The sequence below is a fragment of the Humulus lupulus genome, chromosome 3, assembly GCF_963169125.1.
Source record: "Humulus lupulus chromosome 3, drHumLupu1.1, whole genome shotgun sequence".
Taxonomy (NCBI): Eukaryota; Viridiplantae; Streptophyta; class Magnoliopsida; order Rosales; family Cannabaceae; genus Humulus; species Humulus lupulus.
Window position 1 is genome coordinate 149,760,739 of NC_084795.1, and position 24,845 is coordinate 149,785,583.

The window sequence follows — 24,845 nt, forward strand, 5'->3', positions numbered from 1 at the left end:
TGTGGGCTTGAGTTCTCCTAGACCTAATTGCAAGTATATTGAATATGGCATAAGATTTACACTTGCTCCTAAGTCTAGAAGGGCTTGACCAAATTCTTGTTCCCCTATTTGTCATGAGATGGTGGGACAACCAGGATCCTTGTACTTCGGCGGTGTTTTACAGTCAATTACCGCGCTAGCTTGTTCTACCAAGAATGCAGTTTTCTTGACATGGTGCTTTCTTTTAACGGTGCACAAATCCTTGATAACCTTGGCATAAGCCGGCACTTGTTTGATCACATGCAACAATGGCAAGTTGATCTTCACTTGTGTTAAAAGGTCTAGGATTTCACCATGATTTTCCAGTACCTTTCCAGTAGATTTCAAAGCTTGAGGAAAGGGTGCCTTTACTGGAATGCTTATTGGCACATCATCATCTGGAGCGGGCATTGACGTACTCGTTGTCTTAGTTAACGGTGAAACCGTATTTTGACCACTTCGAGTAGTGATGGCATTAACCTCTTTGAAATTTGTATCTGCAGAGGAGGAGGTTTGTGCCATGTGTTGCCCTTTTTGATGGATTAGAGGTTGAGCGGGAAGTTTCCCATGCTCTTGAATCGCCAAAGTAGTGTTTAGCTTTGTCATTTGGACTTTCATGGCTTTCATTTCCTCTACCATTTGTGTGAAACAAGCTTTGAGCTCTTGGGTTGAGGCTATTTGAGTTTGTGCAAGCATTTGCAAAGTACTCTCAAGAGAATTACTTGACTGCATGATATTTTGAGGAGCGTTGTATGATTTTGGTGGTTGTTGTTGCTCAGGCCTCCATTGGCTTCCAGATGCTTGGTTCGAATCCTTCCAGCTGAAATTTGGATGGTTGCGCCAACCGGGATTGTAAGTGTTTGAGAAAGGGTTATAAGGTTTCTTGTAATCCCCTAAAGCATTACATTGTTCTTCTTTTCCTCCTCTTAACTCACTAAGAGTTGGGCACTCTTGCGGTTGATGTTCCGTTCCTCCACAGATGAAGCATGGATCTCGTGTCTCTACCTTTGCAGCCATGTGGATTCCTCTACCTTCTTGAGATTTGAAAGCCTCGAATTGTTGTCTCAATGACTCAATTTGGCTTTTGACGTTGTCATCTTCCCTTAATTGGTAGATTCCAGTTGATCGTGGCTTGTCCATAGGACTCGGTCCATTCCATGTGTAGGATTTTTCAGCAAGATCGTTGAGGTACTCGAAAGCTTCATCGGGATCTTTTTGAAGGAATTCGCCATTGCACATCATTTGTACGAATTGTCTTTGACCGGTTGTGAGACCGTCATAGAAATAGCTGATCAGACGCCAACTTTCGTATCCATGATGTGGGCATTGATTTATCAAATCTCTAAACCTCTCCCAGACCTGATGGAAAGTTTCATGGTCTTTCTGGATGAAAGTAGAGATTTGCCTCTTAAGGCTGCTAGTCTTATGGGGCGGGAAATATTTGGCAAAGAATGCTTTTGTCATTTCGTCCCATGTTTCGATAGATCTAGGCCTTAAGGAATACAACCAACTTTTTGCTTTGTCTTTGAGTGAGAAAGGAAAGAATTTCAATCTCACAATGTTGGTGACATCAGCACGGTTGTTGAATGTAGCCACCACCTCTTCGAATTCCCGTATATGCACGTACGGACTCTCATTTTCCAACCCATGGAAGGTTGGTAAGAGGTTAATCATGCCGGGTTTGAAATTCCTAAGCGGTCGCAGTAGTAATCGGGCTATGTCGTATCCACAGAGAGGTAAAGTACAAAATTAAAAGAAAGATTAGTAAATTAAAAATCATAAACTTTGGAAAGATGTGAATTTGAAAAAGAATATAAACATTAAATGAATAAAATCGAGGAATTAGAATCAGAAAGAAAGTATGGAAGGCATTAGTTTCATTCATGCAAACATATATATATATATATATTTTAATAAAATTGATTCATTATACTCAACTATAATTCTACACCATTAATTATAGTTGGAAAATATATATAATAAGCTCACCTTAAAATATGTTCTTTAATTAAATTATACTAACTTCTAATTTTAAAAACCTATCATATTATATACTTTAGAGCGACAAAATACCATTGGCAGAATGCAGTAAAAAGCATATAATATAACAAATATTCTAAATTAAATTAAAAACCTAAATTACATAAGAAGAGCATGGCTAGACTTATGTAAAAGATAATAATAAATTTAAAATAAAAATTAGAAGAAAATAAATTTAATTGTAACAAATATATAAAAATGAAGAATAAATAAAGAATCAATATATTAAACATGAACTCCACTCTAGCCTTTCCACAAGAAAATTTAGCCTAAAATAGGCATTGTTTTCACTCAAGAAAATGTAAAAGAAAAATAGGAAAAGTAAGTGTTTTTCTCTCTAATACTCTCTACACTCTCTTTACACAATCTGATATAATTTTAACCCATTTGGTACTCTATTTATAGTGTAAATAGGACCCAAAAACGTGCAAAACCGTGTATAAAATAGTGGGAAAGTGGCTCAAAAAGCTGATGAAAATGGGAAGTGGCTGCTGGTAAAGTGGAGACACGGACTGACGCAGCGGACGCGTGGCGGGCAATGGTTGGCTCAGCTGGCTGGCAGAAAGTGGCAGCGTCAGGCGCGTCAGGATGATGGGACGTGGCAGATGGCGGCTGGCGGGGCGTGGGGGAACATGGGCTGACGCAGGGGGACAGGTGTCAGCGTGGCAGGCTGTCGGCGTCAGAACGTGGCAGATGGCGGCTGGCGGCTTGACGGCTGAGTTTGGGCTCCCTTTTGGGCTTGATTTTGGGCCTATTTCTCCTTCAAAAATACCATTTTCTTTATTATTTCTTCAATTTTAATTCTTTCTTTCTCATTTTTTTTTCATTGTGTCAAAAATATATTTTATTTCCTGAAAATTAAACACAAATTAAATTAAAATTAATATTTTCAAATATAAAATATATGACAATAAATCCATGAAATTATTAATTAAAACTTAATTAATTTTACACTTTTAAGACTAATAAAATGATATTTTTGAGCACTAATCAGCATCGACGAAGCATCGAAATGGCATCGATGTGGAATCGAATGAATATCGACCCACAAATTTTTTGCAGAATTTAAACATAATCTTCCAAAATGATGCACATAGAATCAAACCCATTTTAAGCTACATTTTTTGCAAAATAAAGATTAACAATCAAACCCATTTCATCGATTTATACATTACGATTCAAATTTTTTTTTTAAAAAAACCACATGACAACTGTCTTACCTTATCGTGGCCGGCGATGGAGAAGAAGGTGGCGACGGCGGCTGTGAGGAGAGAAAGAGCTTCGCCTGAGAGAGATGGTGAGAATGTGAGCTCGGTTGAGAAAAAATAATGAGAGAGTTTGGCTAGGAGGAGAGAATGGGAAGGGTGTGCACGGTTAGTGGTAGAGGTGCTTTTGTCCACAAATTTAAAAATGATATATTTTTGGAAGAATATGTTATGTTGCCGTTTTAAAAAAATTAAGTATGCTATTGAAGATATAGTGTAAAATTTCCCTTTCAGTTCTAGATTAGCCATTTCTGCAAATTTCTCACCGAACACGTTTCCTCCGTCAACCTAGAAGCAGCTGCTATCAACTCTTCCCTGCTCGGCTGAAGGGGTAGTGGAAAATGGGACTGGGGTGGAGATGGTTGGGAAGCATAGGGGTGTATTGGGTAATATTAGGGCTTCATGTCCTCGCCATTCTCCTTTTCACCAAAGGATTTCTTCTCACTCGAACTGAGCTTCCCTATTACAGTAATTGCTCCGACGTTACCGAATCCCCTTGCTTTTTTTGCTCTCATACTGATGCTAATCTCAATCAAACTCATCACCATTGTTGGACCAAGCCTGTTGTTAGCCGAGTACTCATTGTTGTTCTCGATGCCCTCAGGTTATCCTTATTCCGTTCTTATTGTTATTATTTTTTTTCTATTTTGGAGGGATCGCCATATTTAATATGTATGTATATGTATATAAATGTATATTTCAATCTCAGGTTTGATTTTGTTGCTCCGAGTACCTTCTTTCCAGGTTAGCATGTCGAAATAAACGATTGAAAAATAGTTAATTATGTTCCAAGAAAAATCTTACACATAGACGATGATTGATGGTGTGATATTGAAACTGGGTGTTTTTAATTGGTGTCAGAATCGAAACCATGGATGGACAAATTACAAGTGTTACAAGAACTAGCATCTCAAAACCCCTCATCGGCTAGAATCTTCAAAGCCATTGCCGACCCGCCAACTACAAGTTTGCAGCGTTTGAAGGTCAGTAATTCTATGCTTTCATTTAATGTTTGAAACAAAATCCCTTTACTCAGCGTGCAATACTCTTAAGCCTTCAACTTCGTGTAAGGTTTTACTTAACCACTTCCAACCTTTCTATTGATGATTTATTATTGCAAAGTTTTAGTTTTAGTTTTCGATTTTGATTAGATCTTGTTCTAGTTATAGTAAGTTCAGTATGTAGCTGGTGAAAGATCAACACTTTAACATGATCATATTTTTCTCACTGTAATGCTTTCAGGGTCTAACCACTGGTGGGCTACCAACTTTTATTGATGTTGGGAATAGCTTTGGTGCTCCTGCAATTATTGAAGATAATTTAATTCATCAAGTTTGTATCATGTTGTTCCTTTTTCTTTCCTTCACGTGTTTTTATGTATTTGCTCCCAAACTTTTCAATGATGATACATGCATTTACAGATAATTTGAATTTGAGAGTTTTGGTTTCTTGATGTGCTTTCACTTATGTTTGATCTGCTTGTAGTTAGTTCAAAATGGAAAACGAGTCACGATGATGGGGGATGATACATGGATGCAGTTGTTTCCTCATCATTTTGCAAGATCTTACCCTTTCCCCTCATTTAATGTTAAAGATCTGCATACTGTATGTATTACTTCTTTGTGTGTGTATGATTGAGCTTGAAGTTCATCTTTTATTGAATAGGTGATTACTGATTACTTGAAAAACTACTTTTATATGTATAATTGAATTTATTATGCTCTATCAGGTAGATAATGGATGCATTGATCACCTTCTTCCATCATTGTATCAAGAAGACTGGGATGTTCTTATTGCGCATTTTCTTGGTGTGGTATGGATGTCTTGCTTTCTCATTTAGTTTAGAATTACATTACATGTCATTTCTAGTCAAAAGATGATTTCTAATTTCTCCCTCAGAAATCTTATTGGCAGAATTTTTAAGGGTCGCTCACCCTAATTATGATCTAAAGTTTTAAATTATTCTTTGCATTTTGTTTCTATCAGAAATATCTCCATCAGTCTCATTCTTTTTCGTATTTATTTTTACCCCATAAATAGGACTGAGAACTTCTAAAGTCTTCTTTAGGTTAATCAACTTCACGTACCTATAGACAAGAAAAGATAAATCATCAACAGACTGCAAGCGAATCACCTCAACTTACTTATTCCAACCAACCTTCAATGATGTAGGCTATTGAGCATATTAATTGTTTTATTCTGTGGCTTAGGATCACGCTGGACATATTTATGGGGTTGAATCCACACAAATGGTAGACAAATTGGAGCAATACAATGTCGTTCTACAGGTGAGTTCCTTGAACACATATATGAAAATTGTACTTCATGTATTTATTTTGTGTATTATGCAGATTCCCATTCCTTGTTCATTTATTTGTTCGGATCCTTCTATAATTTCATCCTATAATACGTTGCTCATATTCCCCTCATTTATTTCACTCTTTTCTACGAAAGAGAGAGCAGAACAATAGAATTTTTGAAGCTACTAAGGAGAATATTTCCAATTTACGGGAGAAAGTTAGATATTGGGTAGCTATTTGGGTTTTTAATTTAAAACAATTTAGGGGTTTATTGTTTAGCTAGATATTGGAGTTTATTCATTGTAAAATCTTTGTTTGTTGTGTTGGAGTGTTTTCCCCAAGCCCAATAGTTAGGCCCACGGTGGTGGGCGAAGGCTGGCACAGTCCAAAACCCTAAAGAGGATATCGGGATGTTGCCTAGCCCATTTGTGTGGCCACCTCTCGGGTTGGGCAGATTCTTCCTTGCATAATAAGCCCAAGGTTCTCAGGTTGGGCAGATTCTGCCTTGCATAATAAACCCAAGGTCCTCGGGTTAGTTTCCTCATGCCGCTCGAAGTCCTTAAGCTTTTGTCCTCTTGGACTCAGGGTAGTCCCCCTTTTTCACTATGCACCAAGTGTTGCTTTATGTGGAAAGATTGGTTTACTTTTGTAAATCAATCTTGTAAACATGTCAATCTATTTCCATAAAAGCACTCTCAATGGGAGGTAAAATACTTCTTTATCTAAAATATAGAGAAAAAATTGGTGAAAGGAACTTTCAATAGGTGAGGTAAAATTGAGCTATTTTACATGTTTTTTACTTAAAAGAATAGTGTTTCTCCACATGCAAAAAAACACTATTCATTGAGCTACAAATATATTAATATTTTAGATACTTTTTTTTTATATATATGTGTGTTACTATAATATTTAATTATTTTATTTTTTAAAATGAATAAAATGTAATAAAAAATAGAATATTTAAATATTGTTGAGAAAATTTAGAGAAACTAATGTATTTTATAATGTAAAAGTTTGAGGAAAAATAGAGAAAACTGTGTTTTGGTGAGGTATTTTAAAGTATAGAGTGGGGTGCTCTAATAAGAAGAAGTTGGGTATTTGTCACCTGGTTCTAATTTGCTTGTGTTTATGGGATCACATTTATAGACTTGATCCTAGAGTTGGTATATATATATATATAAATTTATATATAATAGCTTGTATGTTCAAGGAAATGCAAGAATCACCCATACTATACAACCTCTTTGGGAATTCTTCAAATAATAAAGGATACAAGTGTTATCCTCTTATCACAAGGAAATTTTACAAGGGAAATTTGAGTTTCTATGCTTAATGGGGGGAAATTAGAAAATGCCATCTTAATTATACATATCAAAATATTATGCTATTATTTCCTTGTTTAAAAATTACTCATAATTTTTTCTCTCAAATCTTCTTATTCTCTCCTATTTCTATTTAATTTGAAAATGGTAGCAACAACACTACCATCACCACACACCTTCATCCCTCTCTTAGTTTTTCTCTCCCCCCTCGTTTCTCCTCTCTCTCCATGGAGGCTACACAAAAGAGACCTATGATAGTTTTTAATGGTTTAGAATTTAAACTCATAAAAAGTATCACTTAAGACACTAATTACTACATTTTGAATAAATCTGGGCATGATTTGAGTTTTTTGTGTTTTTTTTCTAAATATGAAATTCTCAAATCTGTAGAAAAACGACTTTGCTCAATGATGCTCAATGCCAGCTTGATGGGGTCTTAAAAATCAAAATTTTTATGAAAAAATTAACATTGCTCAATGATTGCTTGATAGTTTCTCAATATTGTTCGATGCTTACTTGATGGTGCTCGATGCGATTTTTGCAAGATGCATAATTTTTCACTTTGGGTGTTTGTTTTGGGTGTATTTTTTTAGACTTACATGTTTGAGATGTGTATATACACATTTGGGAAGTTCAAAACTTGATGAAATACAAAAATTAAAAAAGTACTCCAATTTCGGTCGTGCTGTCAAGCTTTACACTTTCCAAATGTGGATATAAACATCTCAAACGTGCAGATCTCCAAAAAATACTCAAAATAAAAAAAAAAAAAATCACTTCAAACGACATCCGAGTAGAAAATTATATATTTTGCAAGAATTGTATCGAGCAATTAACGAGCAGGGCATCAACTTCATCGAGCAAAGTTGATTTCGCCATCAAAAATCATGTTTTTCATGTCGAACTCGATGCTTCTCAATGAAGTTTGATGCCCAGCTCGATAGGACCTTAAAAATAAATATTTTCAAGAAAAAACCGACTTTGCTCGATGCCCTGCTTGATAGTTGGTAACTACTCGATGGTGTTTGATGCAATTATAGCAAAATGTTTATTTTTTCACTCGTGTATCCATTTGAGGTGATTTTTTTTTTAATTTCGAGTATTTTTTTGAAATCTACATGTTTGAGATGTGTATAAACACATTTTGAGAAGTTTAAAGCTTAAAAAAGTTCCATAATTCAAAACAATACCCTAATTTTAGTTGTGCTGCCAAGTTTTATATTGCCCAAATGTGGATATAAACATTTTAAATGCGTAGATCTCGAAAAAATACAAAAAAAAAAATCTCAAAGGGACACCTGAATGAAAAATTACACCTTTTGCCATAATTGTAGTGAACACCATTGAGCTTTATCAAGCAAAATTGATTTTTTTCATAAAATACTTTACTTCTAAGACCCCGTCGAGCTGGGCATTGAGGAGAATTGAGTTGGGCCTGGTGCTTGTTGCCTTGCTTGATACTACTCGATGTAATTTTTGTAAGTGACATAATTTTTCACTCGGTTGTCCGTTTGAGGTGATATTTTTAGTATTTTTTTCGAGTTTTACACGTTTGAGATGTATATATCCAAATTTGGGAAGTGTAAAGCCTGATAGTACGACTAAAATTGGGGTATTGTTTAGAATTTTTATATTTTTTCAAGCTTTAAACTTCTCAAATATGTATATACACATCTCAAACGTAGATTTAAAAAAAATATCCAAATTAGTAAAAAAAACACCCAAAATGAACACTTGAATGAAAAATTACACGTTTTGCAAGAATTGCATCAAGCAAAATCAAATTTTTCATGAAAATCTTAATTTATAGCCCCATCGAGCAAAGTCAATTTTTTGCAGATTTCAGAGTTTCAAAACTAAAAAAAAATCGCGAAAAAACTATTGATCCTAAACATGATGTTGAACCATATTTGAATCCAAAGGAAACATTGTCAAAGTAACACAAGTGACAATTCTAGTGAGTTTTCTTATCTTGATTTATTTATTGCACAAAGGATTGTAAGATCTTGTATGAAACACCCAATTAATAATTTTGCTTCCTATAAAGGCTTGGCATCATATTATTGTGCATTTGTTACGATGGCATCATATTATTGTGCATTTGTTACGATGTTTGATAAGATTCAGTAATAATATCCAAGAAGCATTTCAAGTGCTTGAATGGAAGATATCTATCGTATAGAAGTCGGGGCTCTAGAAAAGAATGGTACTTAGCAACTCACAATACCAGGAGGAAAAATTTGGTTGGTTGCAAATGAATTTTCACAAATATAAGGCTGATCCTGTATTGAGAGTTACAAAGTTCGATTAGTTGCCAATGGTTTCACACAATCTTATGGTATTGATTATTAAGAAATTGCTCTAGTAGCAAAACTGAATACAATTAAAGCTCCATTATCTTTGGCTGCTAATTGGTGTTTTCATAAAGAAGAGGTGTATATGCAAATTCCCTCATGACTAAAAACTCAAGCTAGTAACCAACCCCCCTCCTTCTTCCACTCAGACCGTCCCTTCTGCCCAGAACTTTACCACTGACCTGATCCCAAATGCCTATTGAGAGGAATCAGGCATTGAATTTGATGGACTTGCCCAAGGAGAAAAGAACAGTGGGTTGCAAGTGAGTTTTTACGTTAAAATTCGAGTTGGATGGATCCTAAGAGAGATATAAGGCACGCTTGGTGGCGAGGGACTTTACTCCAAGCTTATGGAGTCGACTATTTAGAAACCTTTGTTCCTGTTGCTAAACTTGATACAGTTCGTGTGCTCTTTATTGCAGTAATTTAGATTGGCAATTGCAACAACTAGAGGTCAAAAATGCATTTTTAAATGGTGATTTGGAAGAGGTGATTATGGATTCCCCTCCTGGTTTTGAAGACAAATTTGGATCTAAGGTGTGTATGTTAAAGAAGTCACTTTACGGATTGAAAAATTCTCCATGAGCCTGGTTTGAGAAACCAACTCAATCAATTGAGTAGGATATTCACAAGCTTAACTTGACCACCACACACTGTTCTTTAAAAGATCAAAGGAAGGAAGAATATCAATCCTTATTGTGTATGTAGATGACATCATCTTGACCGGTGACGATGCAGCTGAGATGACTCGTTTGAAGAAAAGTTTGGCAAATGAATTCGAAAATAAAGATTTTGGAGCTCTTAAGTACTTTCTAGGAATAGAGTAGCTAGGTCTAAAGAAGGAATACTAGTAAGTCAATGGAAATATATACTAGACCCTCTTAAAGACACTGCATGAGTGGGTGCAAACCAATTGATACTTTCGTTGATCCCAATGTGAAGTTAGGAGGAGAGCAAAGAAGATAGTGTTGTCACTTTTCGATACCAAAGACCTGTTGATAGACTTATCTTTCTCATGCACAACCCAGCACAACCCAACATTGCTTTTGCCACAAGCTTGATGAGTCAATTCATGCACTTTCCATGGAAGACACTCATGGAAGCAACTTATAGAATACTTCAGTATCTTAAAGGTTCTCTCAGAAAAGGTCTATTTTAGGAAACAAGAAAACTGGAATATTGAGGTCTATATTGATGCTGATTGGGCAGGTTCAGTCACTGATAGAAGGTCGACATCTGGCTATTAGGGGTGTGCAAAAATCATTCAATCCAATTAGAATCGATTGCTGAAAATTGGATATCCAATTATGATTAGATCGGATCGGATCAGATTTTGAAGATCCAAATTGGATGATATATGCAAAAATCCAATAAAACCGAAACGATCCAATTGTACGTATATATTTAAAATATATATATTTATTTAGGATTGTGCTTATAATTTATGTTGTATTTGTATGATGTATCATTTTGAACAAACGAGTCTTTATATATAATATTATGAATTATTTGAACAAATTAAGCTAAATAAATGCTAAAAATTATTGGACGGATCCAATCCGATCAAATACATAAGCAAGGAGACACATCCAATGGATAAAGTTGATTCAATCCAATGGATAATTGGATCGGATCGGATCGGTTGAGACAAGTTAATTGGATCAGATCAGTTGAGACAAGTTAATTGGATCGGATGAGTTGTAAAAATCCAACATTCAATGGAAAATTGGATTGGATCAGATAGGCCTAAGAACATTGGATATTATCCAATGAACACCTCTACTGGCTATTGTTGATTTGTTTGGGGGAATCTAGTTACTTAGTAAAGCAAAAAGCAAAATGTTGTTGCTTGCAGCAATGTGGAGGCTGAATTTAGAGCTATAGCCAATAGATTATGCGAGTTGATTTGGCTACAACGAGTCATAGAAGATTTGTAGCTGAAGATAAAAACTCCAATGAAACTCTATTCTATTTTGATAACAAGGCAGCTATTAACGTTGCTAATAATACAGTGCAACGTGATCAAACCAAGCATGTGGAGATTGATCATCATTTCATCAAGGAGAAGCTTGAGTCTGGTGCAGTTTGTCTACCCTTCGTGCCAACTTGTCAGCATACAACCGACATCTGTATGAAGGGTCTATTTAAACCAAGTTTTGATTCTTGTGTTAGCAAGTTGGGTTTGAAAGACATCTTCAACCCAACTTGGGGGGAGTCTCAGAAAATTAAAGGGTTTTTTTTAGAATCTTTCCTAGTTTAGATTTTCCTATTTTATAGGAGATTTTCTAGGAAAGATAGTTTCTTGATTTTGTTAGAATATCTTTTTTAGTGGCTGTAAATAGTGGTCATTAGCTGTCATTTGCATATTGTAGTCTATAAAATTTATTGTGCTCTAATGATATATTCAAGGAAAAGAATTCACATTTTTTCTTCAAACTTTCAGTTTCTTTCTAAAGAATTTGAAGCCAAAGTTCATGGAAATCTCAAATATTTCCTAGGAATGGAAATTGCTCAATCCAAAAAGGGTATTGTGGTCTCTCAAAAAAAACATGCTCTTGATCTTCTAAAAAAACTCTATCTACTACCCAACAAAATTGGAAGCAATAGAAGGAAGTGCCCATTTGATAAAGAATAATATCGGAGACTTGTGGGAAGCTGTGTATTGAATTCTAAAATTCTAAGGACCTCAAAATGAATCTAAGTAGAGAATTCTACTTTAGAAAGATTCAAAACAAAAGTGTGGAGATACCTTCTTATGCTGTTTGGGCAGGATCCTTCATAGATAGGAGATCCACATTATTGTACATATGTGTCAGAAATCTTGTTACATGGTGAATTAAAAAACTATTTGTTGCAGCTAGGAGAATTGCTGAAGCAGAGAATTGGACTCTTGCTCAAGGAAAATGTGTAATGACGTAAAAAGTAGAAAAGAATTTCAAGTTTCTCATTTTTTCAATCTCTCTGTTTATTCATATTCTACCAGTTGACCACCAAGCCTTGGAACTAGGCATAGGCTATTGACTGGTAAAATGGATGTTTGTCATGCAGGAGGTTGGGAAAGTGTGCCTTGTGTCACCCCTAATTTGTTACTTTGCCGAGGGGCAACAACCCCTTCTATCACATCGGTAAGGAGCAACCCTTCTATCTCCCTAGGAATGACCTCTCTTGTAGGACTACAGTCAGATCAACGATTGAGGCCTTTCTCAAGAGCCAAACTTGATCCAACAACGTAGGAGCCATGACAGTAGCTACTATTTTTGTCCGTGAGGTCGTCAAGCTTCATGGAATTTCTCGTTCCTTTGTGTCCGACTAGATAAGATCATCCTCAACCTTTCTGGAAGGAACTCTTCTGTTTGCAGGGCACTGCGTTGAAGCAAAACAAGACTTGCCATCCTCAATCCAACGACCAAACGGGGGTGGTTAATCGTTGCTTAGAGACGTATCTCTGCTGTTTTGTGAGTTCAAAACCTAGCTAATGGTCCAAGTGGATTCCGTGGGCAGAATATTTGTACAACACCACTTTCCATTCCTCCGCGGGAATGACTCCCTTTTGAGCTGTGTATCATTGTGACCCTCGGCCTCTTTTGCGTTTTGAGCAGAATAGTACTCATGTTTCAGCAGTGGAACTCAACTTGCCGGCTCGAGATGACATACTGTGTTTGCTGAAACAAAACTTGTAGAGGGTTCAACAGAATATGAAAACTCAGGCAGATCGTAAGAGGGATGTGCAGTTCAAAGTTGGTGATTTGGTTTATGTGAAACTAAGGCATTATCGGCAAAGGACAATAGCAAAAAGAGTGAATGAGAAGTTGGCACCTTGCTTCTTTGGTCCTTTTCCCATTACAGCCCGTGTGGGCACGACTGCTTATAGGCTTCATGTTGACAGAGAGGAAATCGAATCCCATTGATTCAGTTCCAGATTCTATGTTATTCCCTGTTTTATAGGGATTTGTTTATTCTATATTAAAGAAGTTGATTTTGTAAATACCCTATATAATATCGTTTCTAGGTTGTAAATAAAACACAGAATAAAAATAAAAAATTCTTTTTCTCCATCATGTTTTTATGGTATCATAGACTTAAGACTTTCTTCTCCGTCCGCCCACCTCTGTCCAGCCCAGTATTCCTCAGACAGAATCTATCACTTGCACCTCTCCTCAGGTCCTAATTTTTTTTAAGTAGAAAGAAAAACAAAAAACACGATTGCTCCTTCTGTTCATCTATACTCTTGTCGCACCTCTCCCATCTCTCTGCCCCCTCCAACGATGTCAACCAATGAGGAGATTACTTCTCAGATCACCGGAGAAATTACTTCTCAGCACAGCGGGTCTACAACTCAGTCCAATGATTCTTCTAGGTCTCTTTATGGCTATGACAACTGCTCTCTTCATATCACAACTCATAAGCTTGACGGAAAAAATTATCAGTAGTGGGCCCAATTAGTCAAAGTTGTCATCTGTGGACGTGGGAAACTCGGATACATCATTGGTGATCTCCCTGCACCACTGAAGAAGCATTCTCTGAGGTAAGATGTGAAGAATTATGTCGTCGCGTCATGCTCACTACTCCTGATGTGCAGCCCATTGACAGGTCTGCTCGTCTCAAAGTCAGGACCGACACCATCTGGCAGATCCAATCCTGACCCTCAGCCTAATCGTAAGGGTGACCGACCTTGGTGTGATCATTGTCAGCGTCATGGTCACACTCGATCCACTTGTTGGGAAATTCATGGCAAACCACCAAACTGGACTCCTCGTCGCCAGAATGACAAAAAGGCCTACTAAACTCAGACTGAGAGTATCACTAATCAGAGTAGTACTGCTGCCCCTTCATTCAATAAGGAACAACTCAAACATTTATATACACTCCTCAGTCAATCTTCCATGAAACCCAAGCCTAATCTTGAGTCTCATAGTGCCTCAGTTGCACATTCTGGTAATTTCTTTACTGCTTTCTAGACACCATGGATCATCGATTTAGGTGCAATTGATCACATTACAAGTTTATCTCATTTGTTTGATTCTTACTGTCCATGCTCTACTTCATCTAGTGTCAAAATTGCAGATGGTTCTTACTCACCTAGTACAGGAATTGGCACCATTAAATTATCTGCTGATTTAATTCTTCAATTAGTACTCTATGTCCCTTCATTGAAATGCAATTTAATCTCTGTTCACAAATTAACATCTGATAATCGCTGTCTTACTAAATTTGTGTCCAATTCTTGTCAATTTTAGGATCTATCATCGGGGAGGATGATTGGCATTGCTAGGATTCGCGACTTTATTTAAATCAGCATCCAATAAAAGAGCAACCTTCCTTGCAGTGTTTGACTTCAATTTTTCTGATTCGAATTCTCAAACTGTTATGTGATAGACCTCCCCTCATTTGTGTATTCTAGGAAGCACAAGAAGAATTCCAGTGGGGCTGCAGTAGGGGATAAAAACTAAGAGTTAGTTATTTGAGTTGTATTAGAGTGTGGGTGAGTGCACCGTATTTTCCTAGTCTACTAGAATAAAAAGGCTGGTTTGTAGAAAGTGGGGGTTGTCAAGTATTTTGTAAAAGTTTTAATACATGTTTGGAGAGAACCAAGCTCTCAAAATCTTGGTAATTAATACAATTTAGTGTTTGCTTCTACCATTCCATTTTTCTCTATTGTTATATTCCATTTTGACAGGAAATTCCTATCAAATTGGTATCAGAGTCGTAGGATTCAATGGGGCCAAAGAAGGATGCTCAAGTCGACGTGATGGAGGAGAAAATGGAGCTGGTTCAAGCGGACCTCAGCCGAGAAATCACAGAGGTGCGATCAGAATTTCGGCAACTTCCCAAGGATATCGTCCTGATGAAAGATGTGCAAAAGATTCCATCCATGGAGAAGAAGCTAGACTTGTTGGCTGGCCAGGTATCTGAGATATTCCAGTTGCTTCAATCACAGGTTCGGCCATCAATGGAGACCACTGCTGTGAGTATAGATCGGGAGAAGCAGGCTGAGGATGCAGAGTTTCATTCCAAGTCGACTCAAGCGTCACCCAGTGCTCAATCGGTGCCGAGAACGACACCTACAACGAATCCGTTTGCTCCGACGTATGGACGAGATTATCAACCGCCGAGAATGGAGTTGCCCTTGTTTTCAGGAGACAACCTCGATGGTTGGGTGTTTAGAGTGGAGAGATATTTTCTTCTGAATCATTTAACTGAGATTCAGATGTTGGAGGCAGCCATTATTGGATTGGAAGGAGATGCTCTGACTTGGTTTCAGTGGGAAAACAAACAGCAACCGATTGGTTCTTGGGCAGCGATGAAACATCAGTTGCTTTCTCGGTTCCGAGCAATTCCGGTGGGCTCGATATCGGAGGAACTTCTTTCAGTGCGGCAAGAGGCGACGATGAGGGAGTACAAGGTGAAGTGGGAAGCATTGGCGTCTCGGGTCCTCGACGTACCCGAACATATTTTGGAAGGGAGTTTTATCAAGGGTTTGAAAGAAGAAATTAAAGCCTCAATCCATATACTACAACCCACGGGCCTTGCCCAAATTATGGAAACGACCCAGCGAATAGAGGGCCAACAATTTTTTGTTGCAACTCAGGCTACGGCCCAACCCACGAAAAGCCCAAACACTAAACCCAGCCTTAGCCCACTTACCTCCTCCAGATCCACAATTAACCCATTTAGCCATAAATCGTTTTCCCCCGTTACATCACCTTCATCAATCGCATCGTCTTCTCTGACCACGGTCACCACCAGAACGATGCTAGCTTTGCTGTCCTCCCTTCGGATGTCTAAAGTCGAGTACCATGAAAAGAGAGCCCGTGGGGTTTGCTTCAAGTGTGATAAGAAATATTATCGTGGGCATCAATGTGAAAAAAAATCCTTAGAAGTCATGTTAATTACTGATGAGGAAGACCCAAATTCGCCTATCGATTCAACGCTAGCGAGTCCGGACCCAGAGGAAATAATGGCGACTGAAGAAACGTTGGCCATGTTATCACTTCACTCACTAGTTGGTTTCTCCTCCTCTCATACCATGAAATTGGCTGGCCGTATTGGACAGCGACCAGTCACGGTATTGATAGATAGTGAGGCTTCTCATAATTTTATACTATGGATGTTGTTTCTGCCTCTGAAATCCAAATCACTACCACTTCTTGTTACGGAATCTTGTTGGGTACAGGTGATAAGGTGCGTACGAATGGAATTTGTGCTCAGGCTGAATTGGATTTGGGGTCCCTCAAGGTGGTTACTGATTTTTTGCCCCTGGAACTTGGCGATATGGATGTGGTTCTTGGTGTTAAATGGTTGGAAACGTTGGGGAACATCCAAGTTAATTGGAAAACCATTGTAATGAAGTTTCAAATGGGAGGAGCTTGGGTCACTTTACAAGGGGATCCCAGTTTGTGTAAGTCGCCAATAACTCTCAAGGCTATGTTTCACACGGTGGAGCAAGAGGGTTATGGATTTTGGGTGCACCTTGGAGCTTTGGCAGCAGCACCCCCGGAACTAATCGAGCATCTACCTCAGGCTGTAGTTGACCTTCTCCATCTGTACAGCTCAGTCTTTTCTATGCCTCCCGGGTTACCTCCGCCACGTTCCCGAGAGCACTCGATTACCCTTCGAGAAGGGGCTGGTTTGATTTCGGTTCGTCCGTATCGATATGCTCACGCACAGAAAGATGAGATAGAGCAGTTGGTCTATGATATGCTTCAATTTGGTATTGTACAACCTAGTACAAGTCTGTTTTCCAGTCCGGTTCTCTTGGTGTAAAAGAAAGATGGGAGTTGGAGATTTTGCGTCGATCATTGGGCTTTAAATAGAGAGACGGTTGCTGCTAAATTTCCTATCCTTGTCATTGATGAATTGTTAGATGAATTACACGGAGCTCAAGTGTTTTCTAAGTTGGACTTGAAGTCCGGTTACCTTGGTCCGTGTAGCTGCTCGGGACGTAGAGAAAACAACTTTTCGTACTCATGAAGGACACTATGAGTTCCTTGTCATGCCATTTGGTCTCACCAAAGCTCCGGCGACATTTCAAGCTCTCATGAACGAAGTAATTCAGGACTTTCTACAAAAATGTGTGCTGGCGTTCCTTGATGACATACTAGTGTATAGTGCGTCCTTGGAGGAGCATTCACAACACCTTGAGCAAGTGTTGGCTAGGCTGCAGCAACATAGCCTTTATGCCAATAAAAAAAAGTGTCTGTTCGCTCAATCTCAAGTGGAATATTTGGGTCACATCATTTCAGCTCAAGGAGTCTCAGCCGATCCGAGCAAGCTGCAAGCTATGACTAGTTGGCTAGCCCCAAAATCCATCAAAGAGCTTCGGGGATTTCTCGATATCACTAGTTATTATAGAAAGTTTGTTAAGGGGTATGGAGAGTTAGCAAGACCTTTGACAGATCAGCTACGCAAGGATGGCTTCTGCTGGTCCCCTCTAGCGCAAGAAGCTTTTGACAAGCTCAGAGATGCCATGTGTTCCGTGCCGGTGTCAGCTCTCCTTGATTTTTCAGCACCATTTGTGGTGGAGGCTGATGCTTACGGAACAAATTTAGGGGTTGTTCTCATGCAAAATCAGCGCCCAATCGCCTTTTACAGCAAGGCTCTATCTCCTTGAGCGAGCGCCAAGTCAGTTTATGAGAGAGCTGATGGCCATTGTTCTCACAATTCAAAAGTGGTGTCCATATTTGTTGGGGCGAAGGTTTTTAGTGCGTACGGATCAGCGTAGTTTAAAGTACTTGCTGGAACAACGATTGGTGGCTTTGGAGCATCAAAAGTGGCTAACAAAATTGCTGGGGTACGACTTTGAGATACAATATAGGCCAGGATTAGAGAACAAGGCAGCAGACGGCTTATCTCAGATTCCTCGTGAACCTTCCCTTGCTGCCATTTCTGTTCCCAGTGTGGTGTCTATTCCATATTTGCATGCTCATATTGCTTCAGATCCTATGCTTGGCAAGGTGGTCCAAGATTTAAACTCAGGTCGCGATGGTGGGGGGTATTCGTTGCATCATGGCGTTCTTCGCTTTAAAGGGTGGCTGGTTTTGCCCTCTACTTCACCATTTATTCCTTTGTTCCTTCAGGAATATCACAGCAGTAATATGGGAGGACATTCAGGTACTTTCAAGACATTTCAGAGAGTGGCCACAGACTTGTATTGGCCTAGCATGAGGAAGGATGTCTAGAAATTTGTTGCTGAATGCTCAGTTTGCCAACAGAATAAATATATGGCTCAATCTCTAGTCGGGTTACTCCAACCACTCCCTATTCTGGCCCAAGTTTGGGAAGATATTTCCATGGATTTTATAGAGGGGTTACCACCTTCGAATGGCTTTGAATCAATTCTCGTGGTGGTGGATTGTTTTAGCAAATATGGTCATTTTATCCCCCTTCGCCATCCTTATTCTGCCATTACAATTGCTGAGGTGTTTACTCGTGAGATTGTGAAGTTACATGGTGTGCCTCGCTCGATTGTATTGGATAAGGACAAGATCTTCCTTAGTACTTTTTGGAAGGAGCTCTTTCGTTTCGAAGGCACTCTGCTGAAGCACAGTACCGCTTACCACCCACAATCAGATGGGCAAACTGAGGTAGCAACCGGGGTTTAAAGACTTACCTCCGCTGTTTTGTTGGGTCTAAACCTCGTCAATGGTCTAAATGGCTCTCATGGGCTGAGTATTGGTACAATACTTCGTTTCATTCTTCAGCAGGCATGACTCCTTTCCGAGCTCTTTATCACTGTGACCCCCCTCCACTGATTCGCTTTGAAGCAGCCACAACTCCGATCTCAGTAGTAGAGCAGCACCTGCACGAGCGTGATGACATTCTTTCCTTGTTGAAAGAGAACCTTCAGCGAGCTCAGCAGTGGATGAAAGTTCAGGCTGATCGTAAACGTCGGGATGTTGAGTTCAGTCACAAATATTGGGAAAATTTTATATGTTATTATTTCTATTCAGTGAACATATATTTATACAAGTATATGATAGGTGTGAACCAAATCACAAATATACAAAAAATAAATTAGCAAATTAATAAGTTTCCTAGAATAAGAATAGCTGTCAAATCTTTGAATATTTGACAGCCTTACAAGAATCATTCTAAGTTAGGAATGTTCCTAAAAATAGTTTGAGTTTCCCACAAGTTCAAAGTTGGCGATTTGGTTTATGTGAAGCTTCGACCATATCGTCAAAGATCGGTGGCCAAACGTCACAATGAGAAGCTGTCTCCTCGTTTTTTTGGCCCATTTCCAGTGTTGGCACGAGTTGGGGCAGCTGCCTACCGCCTCAAGCTTCCACCCGAGGCTGTCATCCATCCGGTTTTCCATGTCTCTCTTCTACGGGCAGCGCTTGGGCCACAACAACAGGCTACTAGTCTTCCTCCTGGGTTGACAACAGAACTGGAATGGACATTGGAACCCGAAGTTGTCCTTGATTTTCGTCCACGAACAAACAAGATTCAGTTGCTAGCCCTCATCAAATGGGTCAACCTTCCTGAATTTGAGGCCACTTGGGAAAATTTTTCAGGTCATACAGCAGCAATTCCCTCATTTCCACCTTGTGGACAAGGTGAGACTTTTGGCAGGGGTATTGATAGACCTCCCCTCACTTATGTGTATTCTAGGAAGCACAAGAAGAATAGTAGTGGGGCTGCAGCAGGGGATAAAAACTAAGAGTTAGTTATTTGAGTTGTATTAGAGTGTGGGTAAGACCGTATTTTCCTAGTCTATTAGAGTAAAAAGGCTGGTTTGTAGAGAGTGGGGGTTGTCAAGTATTTTGTAAAGGTTTTAATACCTGTTTGGAGAGAATCAAGCTCTCGAAATCTTGGTAATTAATACAATTCAGTATTTTCTTCTACCATTCCATTTTGACAGGAAATTCCTATCATTATGTTATGGCATTGCCGACTTGGGCATCCAAGTTTCTTATATTAAAACATTTGTTTCCTTCTTTGTTTATTAATAAAAAGGTTGCTGATTTTCAATGTGATATTTGCCAATTTGCTAAACATACTCATGCTTCGTTTCCTCAAAAAATGTATACACCATCTAGCTCTCTCTCTTGTTCACAGTGACTTATGGGGACCCTCAAAGGTCACTACTTCTTATGGTAAGCGTTGGTTTATTATATTCATTGATGATCACACACGAGTCACTTGGGTGTATCTACTTAAGCATAAATCCGAAACTTGTCAGGTCTTCCAAAACTTCCACAAAATGCTCCAAACACAGTTTTGAACATCTATTCAAATACTTCGTACCGACAATGGTACCAAATACTTCAATACCACCCTCGGTCTCTATCTTCTCCAGAATGTAATTATTCATCAAAGCTCGTGTGGATACTCCACAACAGAATGGGGTAGCCGAGAGAAAAAATCGTCATCTCTTAGAAGTATAGCCCATGCTCTCATGCTCAAAATGCATGTCCCACAATATTATTGGGGTAATGTTGTTCTTATGGTTGCTTATCTAATTAATCACCTTCCCAGTCGACCTCTCCAGTTCAAGACACCATATTCTGTTATTCAGTCGGTCTATCCACACATTTCTACAAATACTTTGCCAGTCAAAATTTTTGGCTGCACCGCTTTTGTATATGTTCACTCCCAACACTGGAGTAAACTTGATCCTAGAGCTATAAAAACATTTTTCCTGGGTTATTCTCCTACCCAGGAAGGCTATCGCTGCTACTGTCTACTCACCAAGAAATCATACATCTCAAGTGATGTAACTTTCTTTGAAAATTCTCCGTACTTCACTCCCACCTCGCTTCAGGGGCAGAATAGCCATGACGAGCAAGAAGCTCAGTGGTCGTGGGGTTTAGAAGTACCCCTTGACACTCCATTCCCTTCAGAACCAAAAGATCCTCCATCTTCTTCTCCCGAAATAGAAATTGATGATCATTCCTCTGAACACCCATCTTCTAAGGAAATCTCGGAGAAAGAAAGACTTCCTCCTCAAGAACAAAACATGCAGAAGGAAATTCGGGTGTATTCCAGAAGAAATAAACAAGTTACGAATCTTCATCACAGTCAAGAGTCCGATCTGATGATGGAACCAATTCCCTCAAATGATCCAGGTACTTTCCTCTCAAACAGTCAATCAGATCTAGACATTCCTATTGCATTAAGAAAAGGAACTGGATCTTGCACTCAACACCTTATTTCAAAATTCTTTTCTTATTCAAAATTATCATCTCCATTTAAAGCTTTTACCTCTAGTCTATCAGATGTTGTGATTCCCAGGAACATCAACGAAGCATTTGAGACTCCTCAATGGAAGATAGCAGTTCTCGAAGAGATAAAAGCACTTAAACAGAATAGAACTTGGAGTTAGGTAAAGTTAGCACTAGACAAGAAGATAATAGGGTGCAAATGGGTGTTTACAGTCAAGTACAATGCAAATGGGTCTATTAAGAGGTATAAAGCTCGGTTAGTTGCCAAAGGTTTTACTCAAACTTATGGAATTGACTACACTGAGACATTCGCTCCGGTTGCCAAACTCAATACTATTAGAGTATTACTCTCATTAGCAGTTAACTTGGATTGGGAGTTGTATCAACTTGATGTAAAAAATGCATTCTTGAATGGTGAACTGGAAGAAGTTTACATGAGTCAACCTTCGGGCTTTGAAGAATCTCCCAATACAACCAAAGTCTGCAAGCTAAACAAATCTCTCTACGGTCTAAAACAATCTCCTTGAGCATGGTTCAATCGCTTTCTGAAAGTAGTCAAGGGGCTTGGATAAATGCAAGGTCAGATTGACCATACTCTCTTCATCAAACACTCAGGAAAAGGGAAAATGTCAGTACTGATCGTGTATGTCGATGACATAATTGTCATTGGAAACCATACTAAAGAGATTAGTCTGATTAAAGAAATGTTGGCAAAGTAGTTCGAAGTCAAGGATCTTGGTACGCTCAGGTATTTTCTGGGAATGGAATTTACTAGAAGTAAAAAAGGAATTTTTGTGTCCTAAAGAAAATACATTCTTGATCTCTTAAAAAAAACAGGAATGCTTGGTAGCAAGCGCAGCAAGACTCCAATCGAGCTAGGAGACGAGGAAAATGTTTGGAGGAAATCCAGTTGACAAAGGGAGGTACCAGCAGCTAGTAGGGAAGCTTATCTACCTCTCACATACTAGACCTGATATTATCTTTGAGGTAAGTCTGGTCTGTCAATATATGCATGATCCATGTCAATGACATCTCATTGTTGTATATAGAATTCTGAGATAGCTCAAGCAAACACCAGGAAAAGGTCTTTTCTTCAGAAAGACAACCGGGAGGAAGGTTGATGTGTTCACAGATGCAGACTGGGCTGGGTCAGTTCATGAGTCAACCTCCGGGTTTTGAAGAATCTCTCAATTCAACCAAAGTTTGTAAGCTAAACAAATATCTCTATGGATTAAAGCGATCTCCTCGAGCATGGTTCAATCGTTTTCTGAAAGTAGTTAAAAGACTTTACATGCAAGGTCAGACTAATCACACTCTCTTTATTAAACACTCAGGAAAAGAAAGAATGTCAGTACTGATTGTGTGTGTTGATGAGATAATTGTCACTGGTAACTACACTAAAGAAATGCATTCAATCAAAGAAATGTTGGCAAAGGAATTCAAAGTCAAAGATCTCGGGTCACTAAAGTATTTTTCTGGGAATGGAATTTGCTAGAAGCAAAAGAGGTATTTCTCCAGAGAAAATATACCCTTGGCCTTTTAAAGGAGACAGGTATGCTCGGATGCAAGCCCAGCAAGACTCCAATTGTGCTCTTAGACAAAAGGAAAATGTTTGAAGGAAGTTCAGTTGACAAAGAGAGGTACCAACAGCTAGTAGGAAAACTTATCTACCTCTCACATACTAGACTTGACATTACCTTTGTAGTAAGTCTAGTCAGTCAATATATGCATGATTCGTGTCAATGACATCTCAATGCAGTATACAGAATTATGAGGTATCTCAAGCAAATACCAATAAAAGGCATTCTCTTCAGAAAGACAGCTGAAAGAAAGGTTGAAGCGTTCACAGATGTGGATATAAAGTCTACATCTGGGTATTTTACGATTGTTCGAGGTGATGTGGTAACATGATGAAGTAAAAAGCAAATAGTAGTTGCAAGAAGCAGTGCAGAAGCAGAGTATAGAGCCATAACTCATGGAGTATGTGAATCAATATGGATCAAACACATATTAAAAGAATTGAAGATTGAGTATGAGGCCCCTATTCAGCTCTACGGCGATAATCAATCTACCATCAACATTGCATATATCCCTATACATCATGACAGAACTAAACATATAGAAGTGGATCGTCACTTTATTAAAGAAAATATAGATGGTGGAATTATCAACATTTGATATGTACATACAGATCAACAACTAGCAGACATTCTCACAAAGGGATTATTTGAGCGAGTATTTGATTTCCTAGTAAACAAGTTTGGACTCATCAATATCTAGAGTCCAGCTTGAGAGAGAGTGTTGACAGATTGAGGAAATCAAATCAAATCCTATGATTTGGATATAGTCGTTATTCTCTTAGATTCCTTACTTATAGGATTTAGAGTTAATTTTGTTTATTATGTAATAAAGGGTATTAGTTGTGAAAACCCTATAAATGTACCGGTTGTATGCTGTAAAATATATAGAAATAAGAATACAATTATTCTCACCATATTTTCTCAAAATTAGATCCCAAGTCTTTGAAGTGCATCTTCCTTGATTATTCTATTTTGATACCATGTAATGTGAGATGAAAATAATTCTATTTTCTTAATTTTCATTGAAAGGCGGTGCACATATATATACAAAACTAGAAATTTATCTTAAGAAACTACACAATTGAGAAATTATAATTAATGCTAATTAGACAACTAATATACAACTAACAAAAATAAACAACCGAACATATGTCAATTTTGCGAGAGGAGAAAGTGTCAGAATAATCCACTTCATAGGTTTGAGCATAGCCCTTAGTAACAAGATGACCTTCAATCTAGTAACTGACCCATCAGGATTGACCTTCACTGCAAACACTTTGCATCCTATAGTTTGCTTTCCTAGAGGTAAATTGATCAAGTCCTAACTATCATTGTCATCCAAAGCATTCATCTCCTCCATCATTGCATTATACCAACCAGGAAGAGATATGGTTTCACGAACCATTTTAGGAATAGAAATAGAATCAAATGAAGCAATAAAAGAACAAGAAGAAGACGACAAGCCATTATATGAAACAAAAGAAGAAATAGAATAAGTACATTGGTGTTTACCTTGTCGTAGCACAATAGGGAGATCATCACGTGGACTCGAGTAATAGGAGGCTTGACAGGAGTGAGTTCTAAGAAAAATGCATAGGTTGTAATAGAATAGACCAACAAATTATCATCCTCCCCATGACAAGCAGGAATAGGTGAAGACGGAAAATAAATTGTCTTCCATGAAGGTAACATCAATTGAGACAAGAATAACATTTCTGAAGACGAGAATAACCAAAGAATACACACTTCAAAGACTTGGGATCTAATTTAGTAACATGAGGACGAACATCCGGAACGAA

The 24,845-nt window shown here is 38.3% G+C and overlaps 1 protein-coding gene and 1 non-coding gene across 9 annotated transcripts in view; both read left to right on the forward strand.

Annotated features, from left to right (window-relative positions):
* Positions 1 to 1,327: 1,327 nt before the first annotated feature.
* On the forward strand, positions 1,328 to 1,434 carry LOC133827714 (small nucleolar RNA R71). Its single transcript, XR_009890366.1, has one exon. It is a non-coding gene; the product is annotated as a small nucleolar RNA R71 (small nucleolar RNA).
* Positions 1,435 to 3,510: 2,076 nt separating this feature from the next.
* The window catches only part of LOC133823217 (uncharacterized), a 47,562-nt gene continuing 26,227 nt past the window's right edge, over positions 3,511 to 24,845 (forward strand). For 3 of the 8 annotated variants that reach the window (XR_009888186.1, XR_009888187.1, XM_062255865.1), the window contains exons 1-7: positions 3,511 to 3,927; positions 4,033 to 4,067; positions 4,185 to 4,306; positions 4,566 to 4,655; positions 4,809 to 4,928; positions 5,053 to 5,136; positions 5,534 to 5,611. Coding sequence is in view for 4 of the 8 variants with exons in the window: in XM_062255865.1 (XP_062111849.1) it covers positions 3,665 to 3,927; positions 4,033 to 4,067; positions 4,185 to 4,306; positions 4,566 to 4,655; positions 4,809 to 4,928; positions 5,053 to 5,136; positions 5,534 to 5,611 (792 nt within the window). In the remaining 4 variants the exon portion in view is untranslated. Of the gene's footprint in view, positions 3,928 to 4,032; positions 4,068 to 4,184; positions 4,307 to 4,559; positions 4,667 to 4,808; positions 4,929 to 5,052; positions 5,137 to 5,533; positions 5,612 to 24,845 lie in introns of those variants that run through there. The other 5 variants (XR_009888188.1, XM_062255866.1, XR_009888185.1 and 2 more) reach the window with 4 other exon arrangements.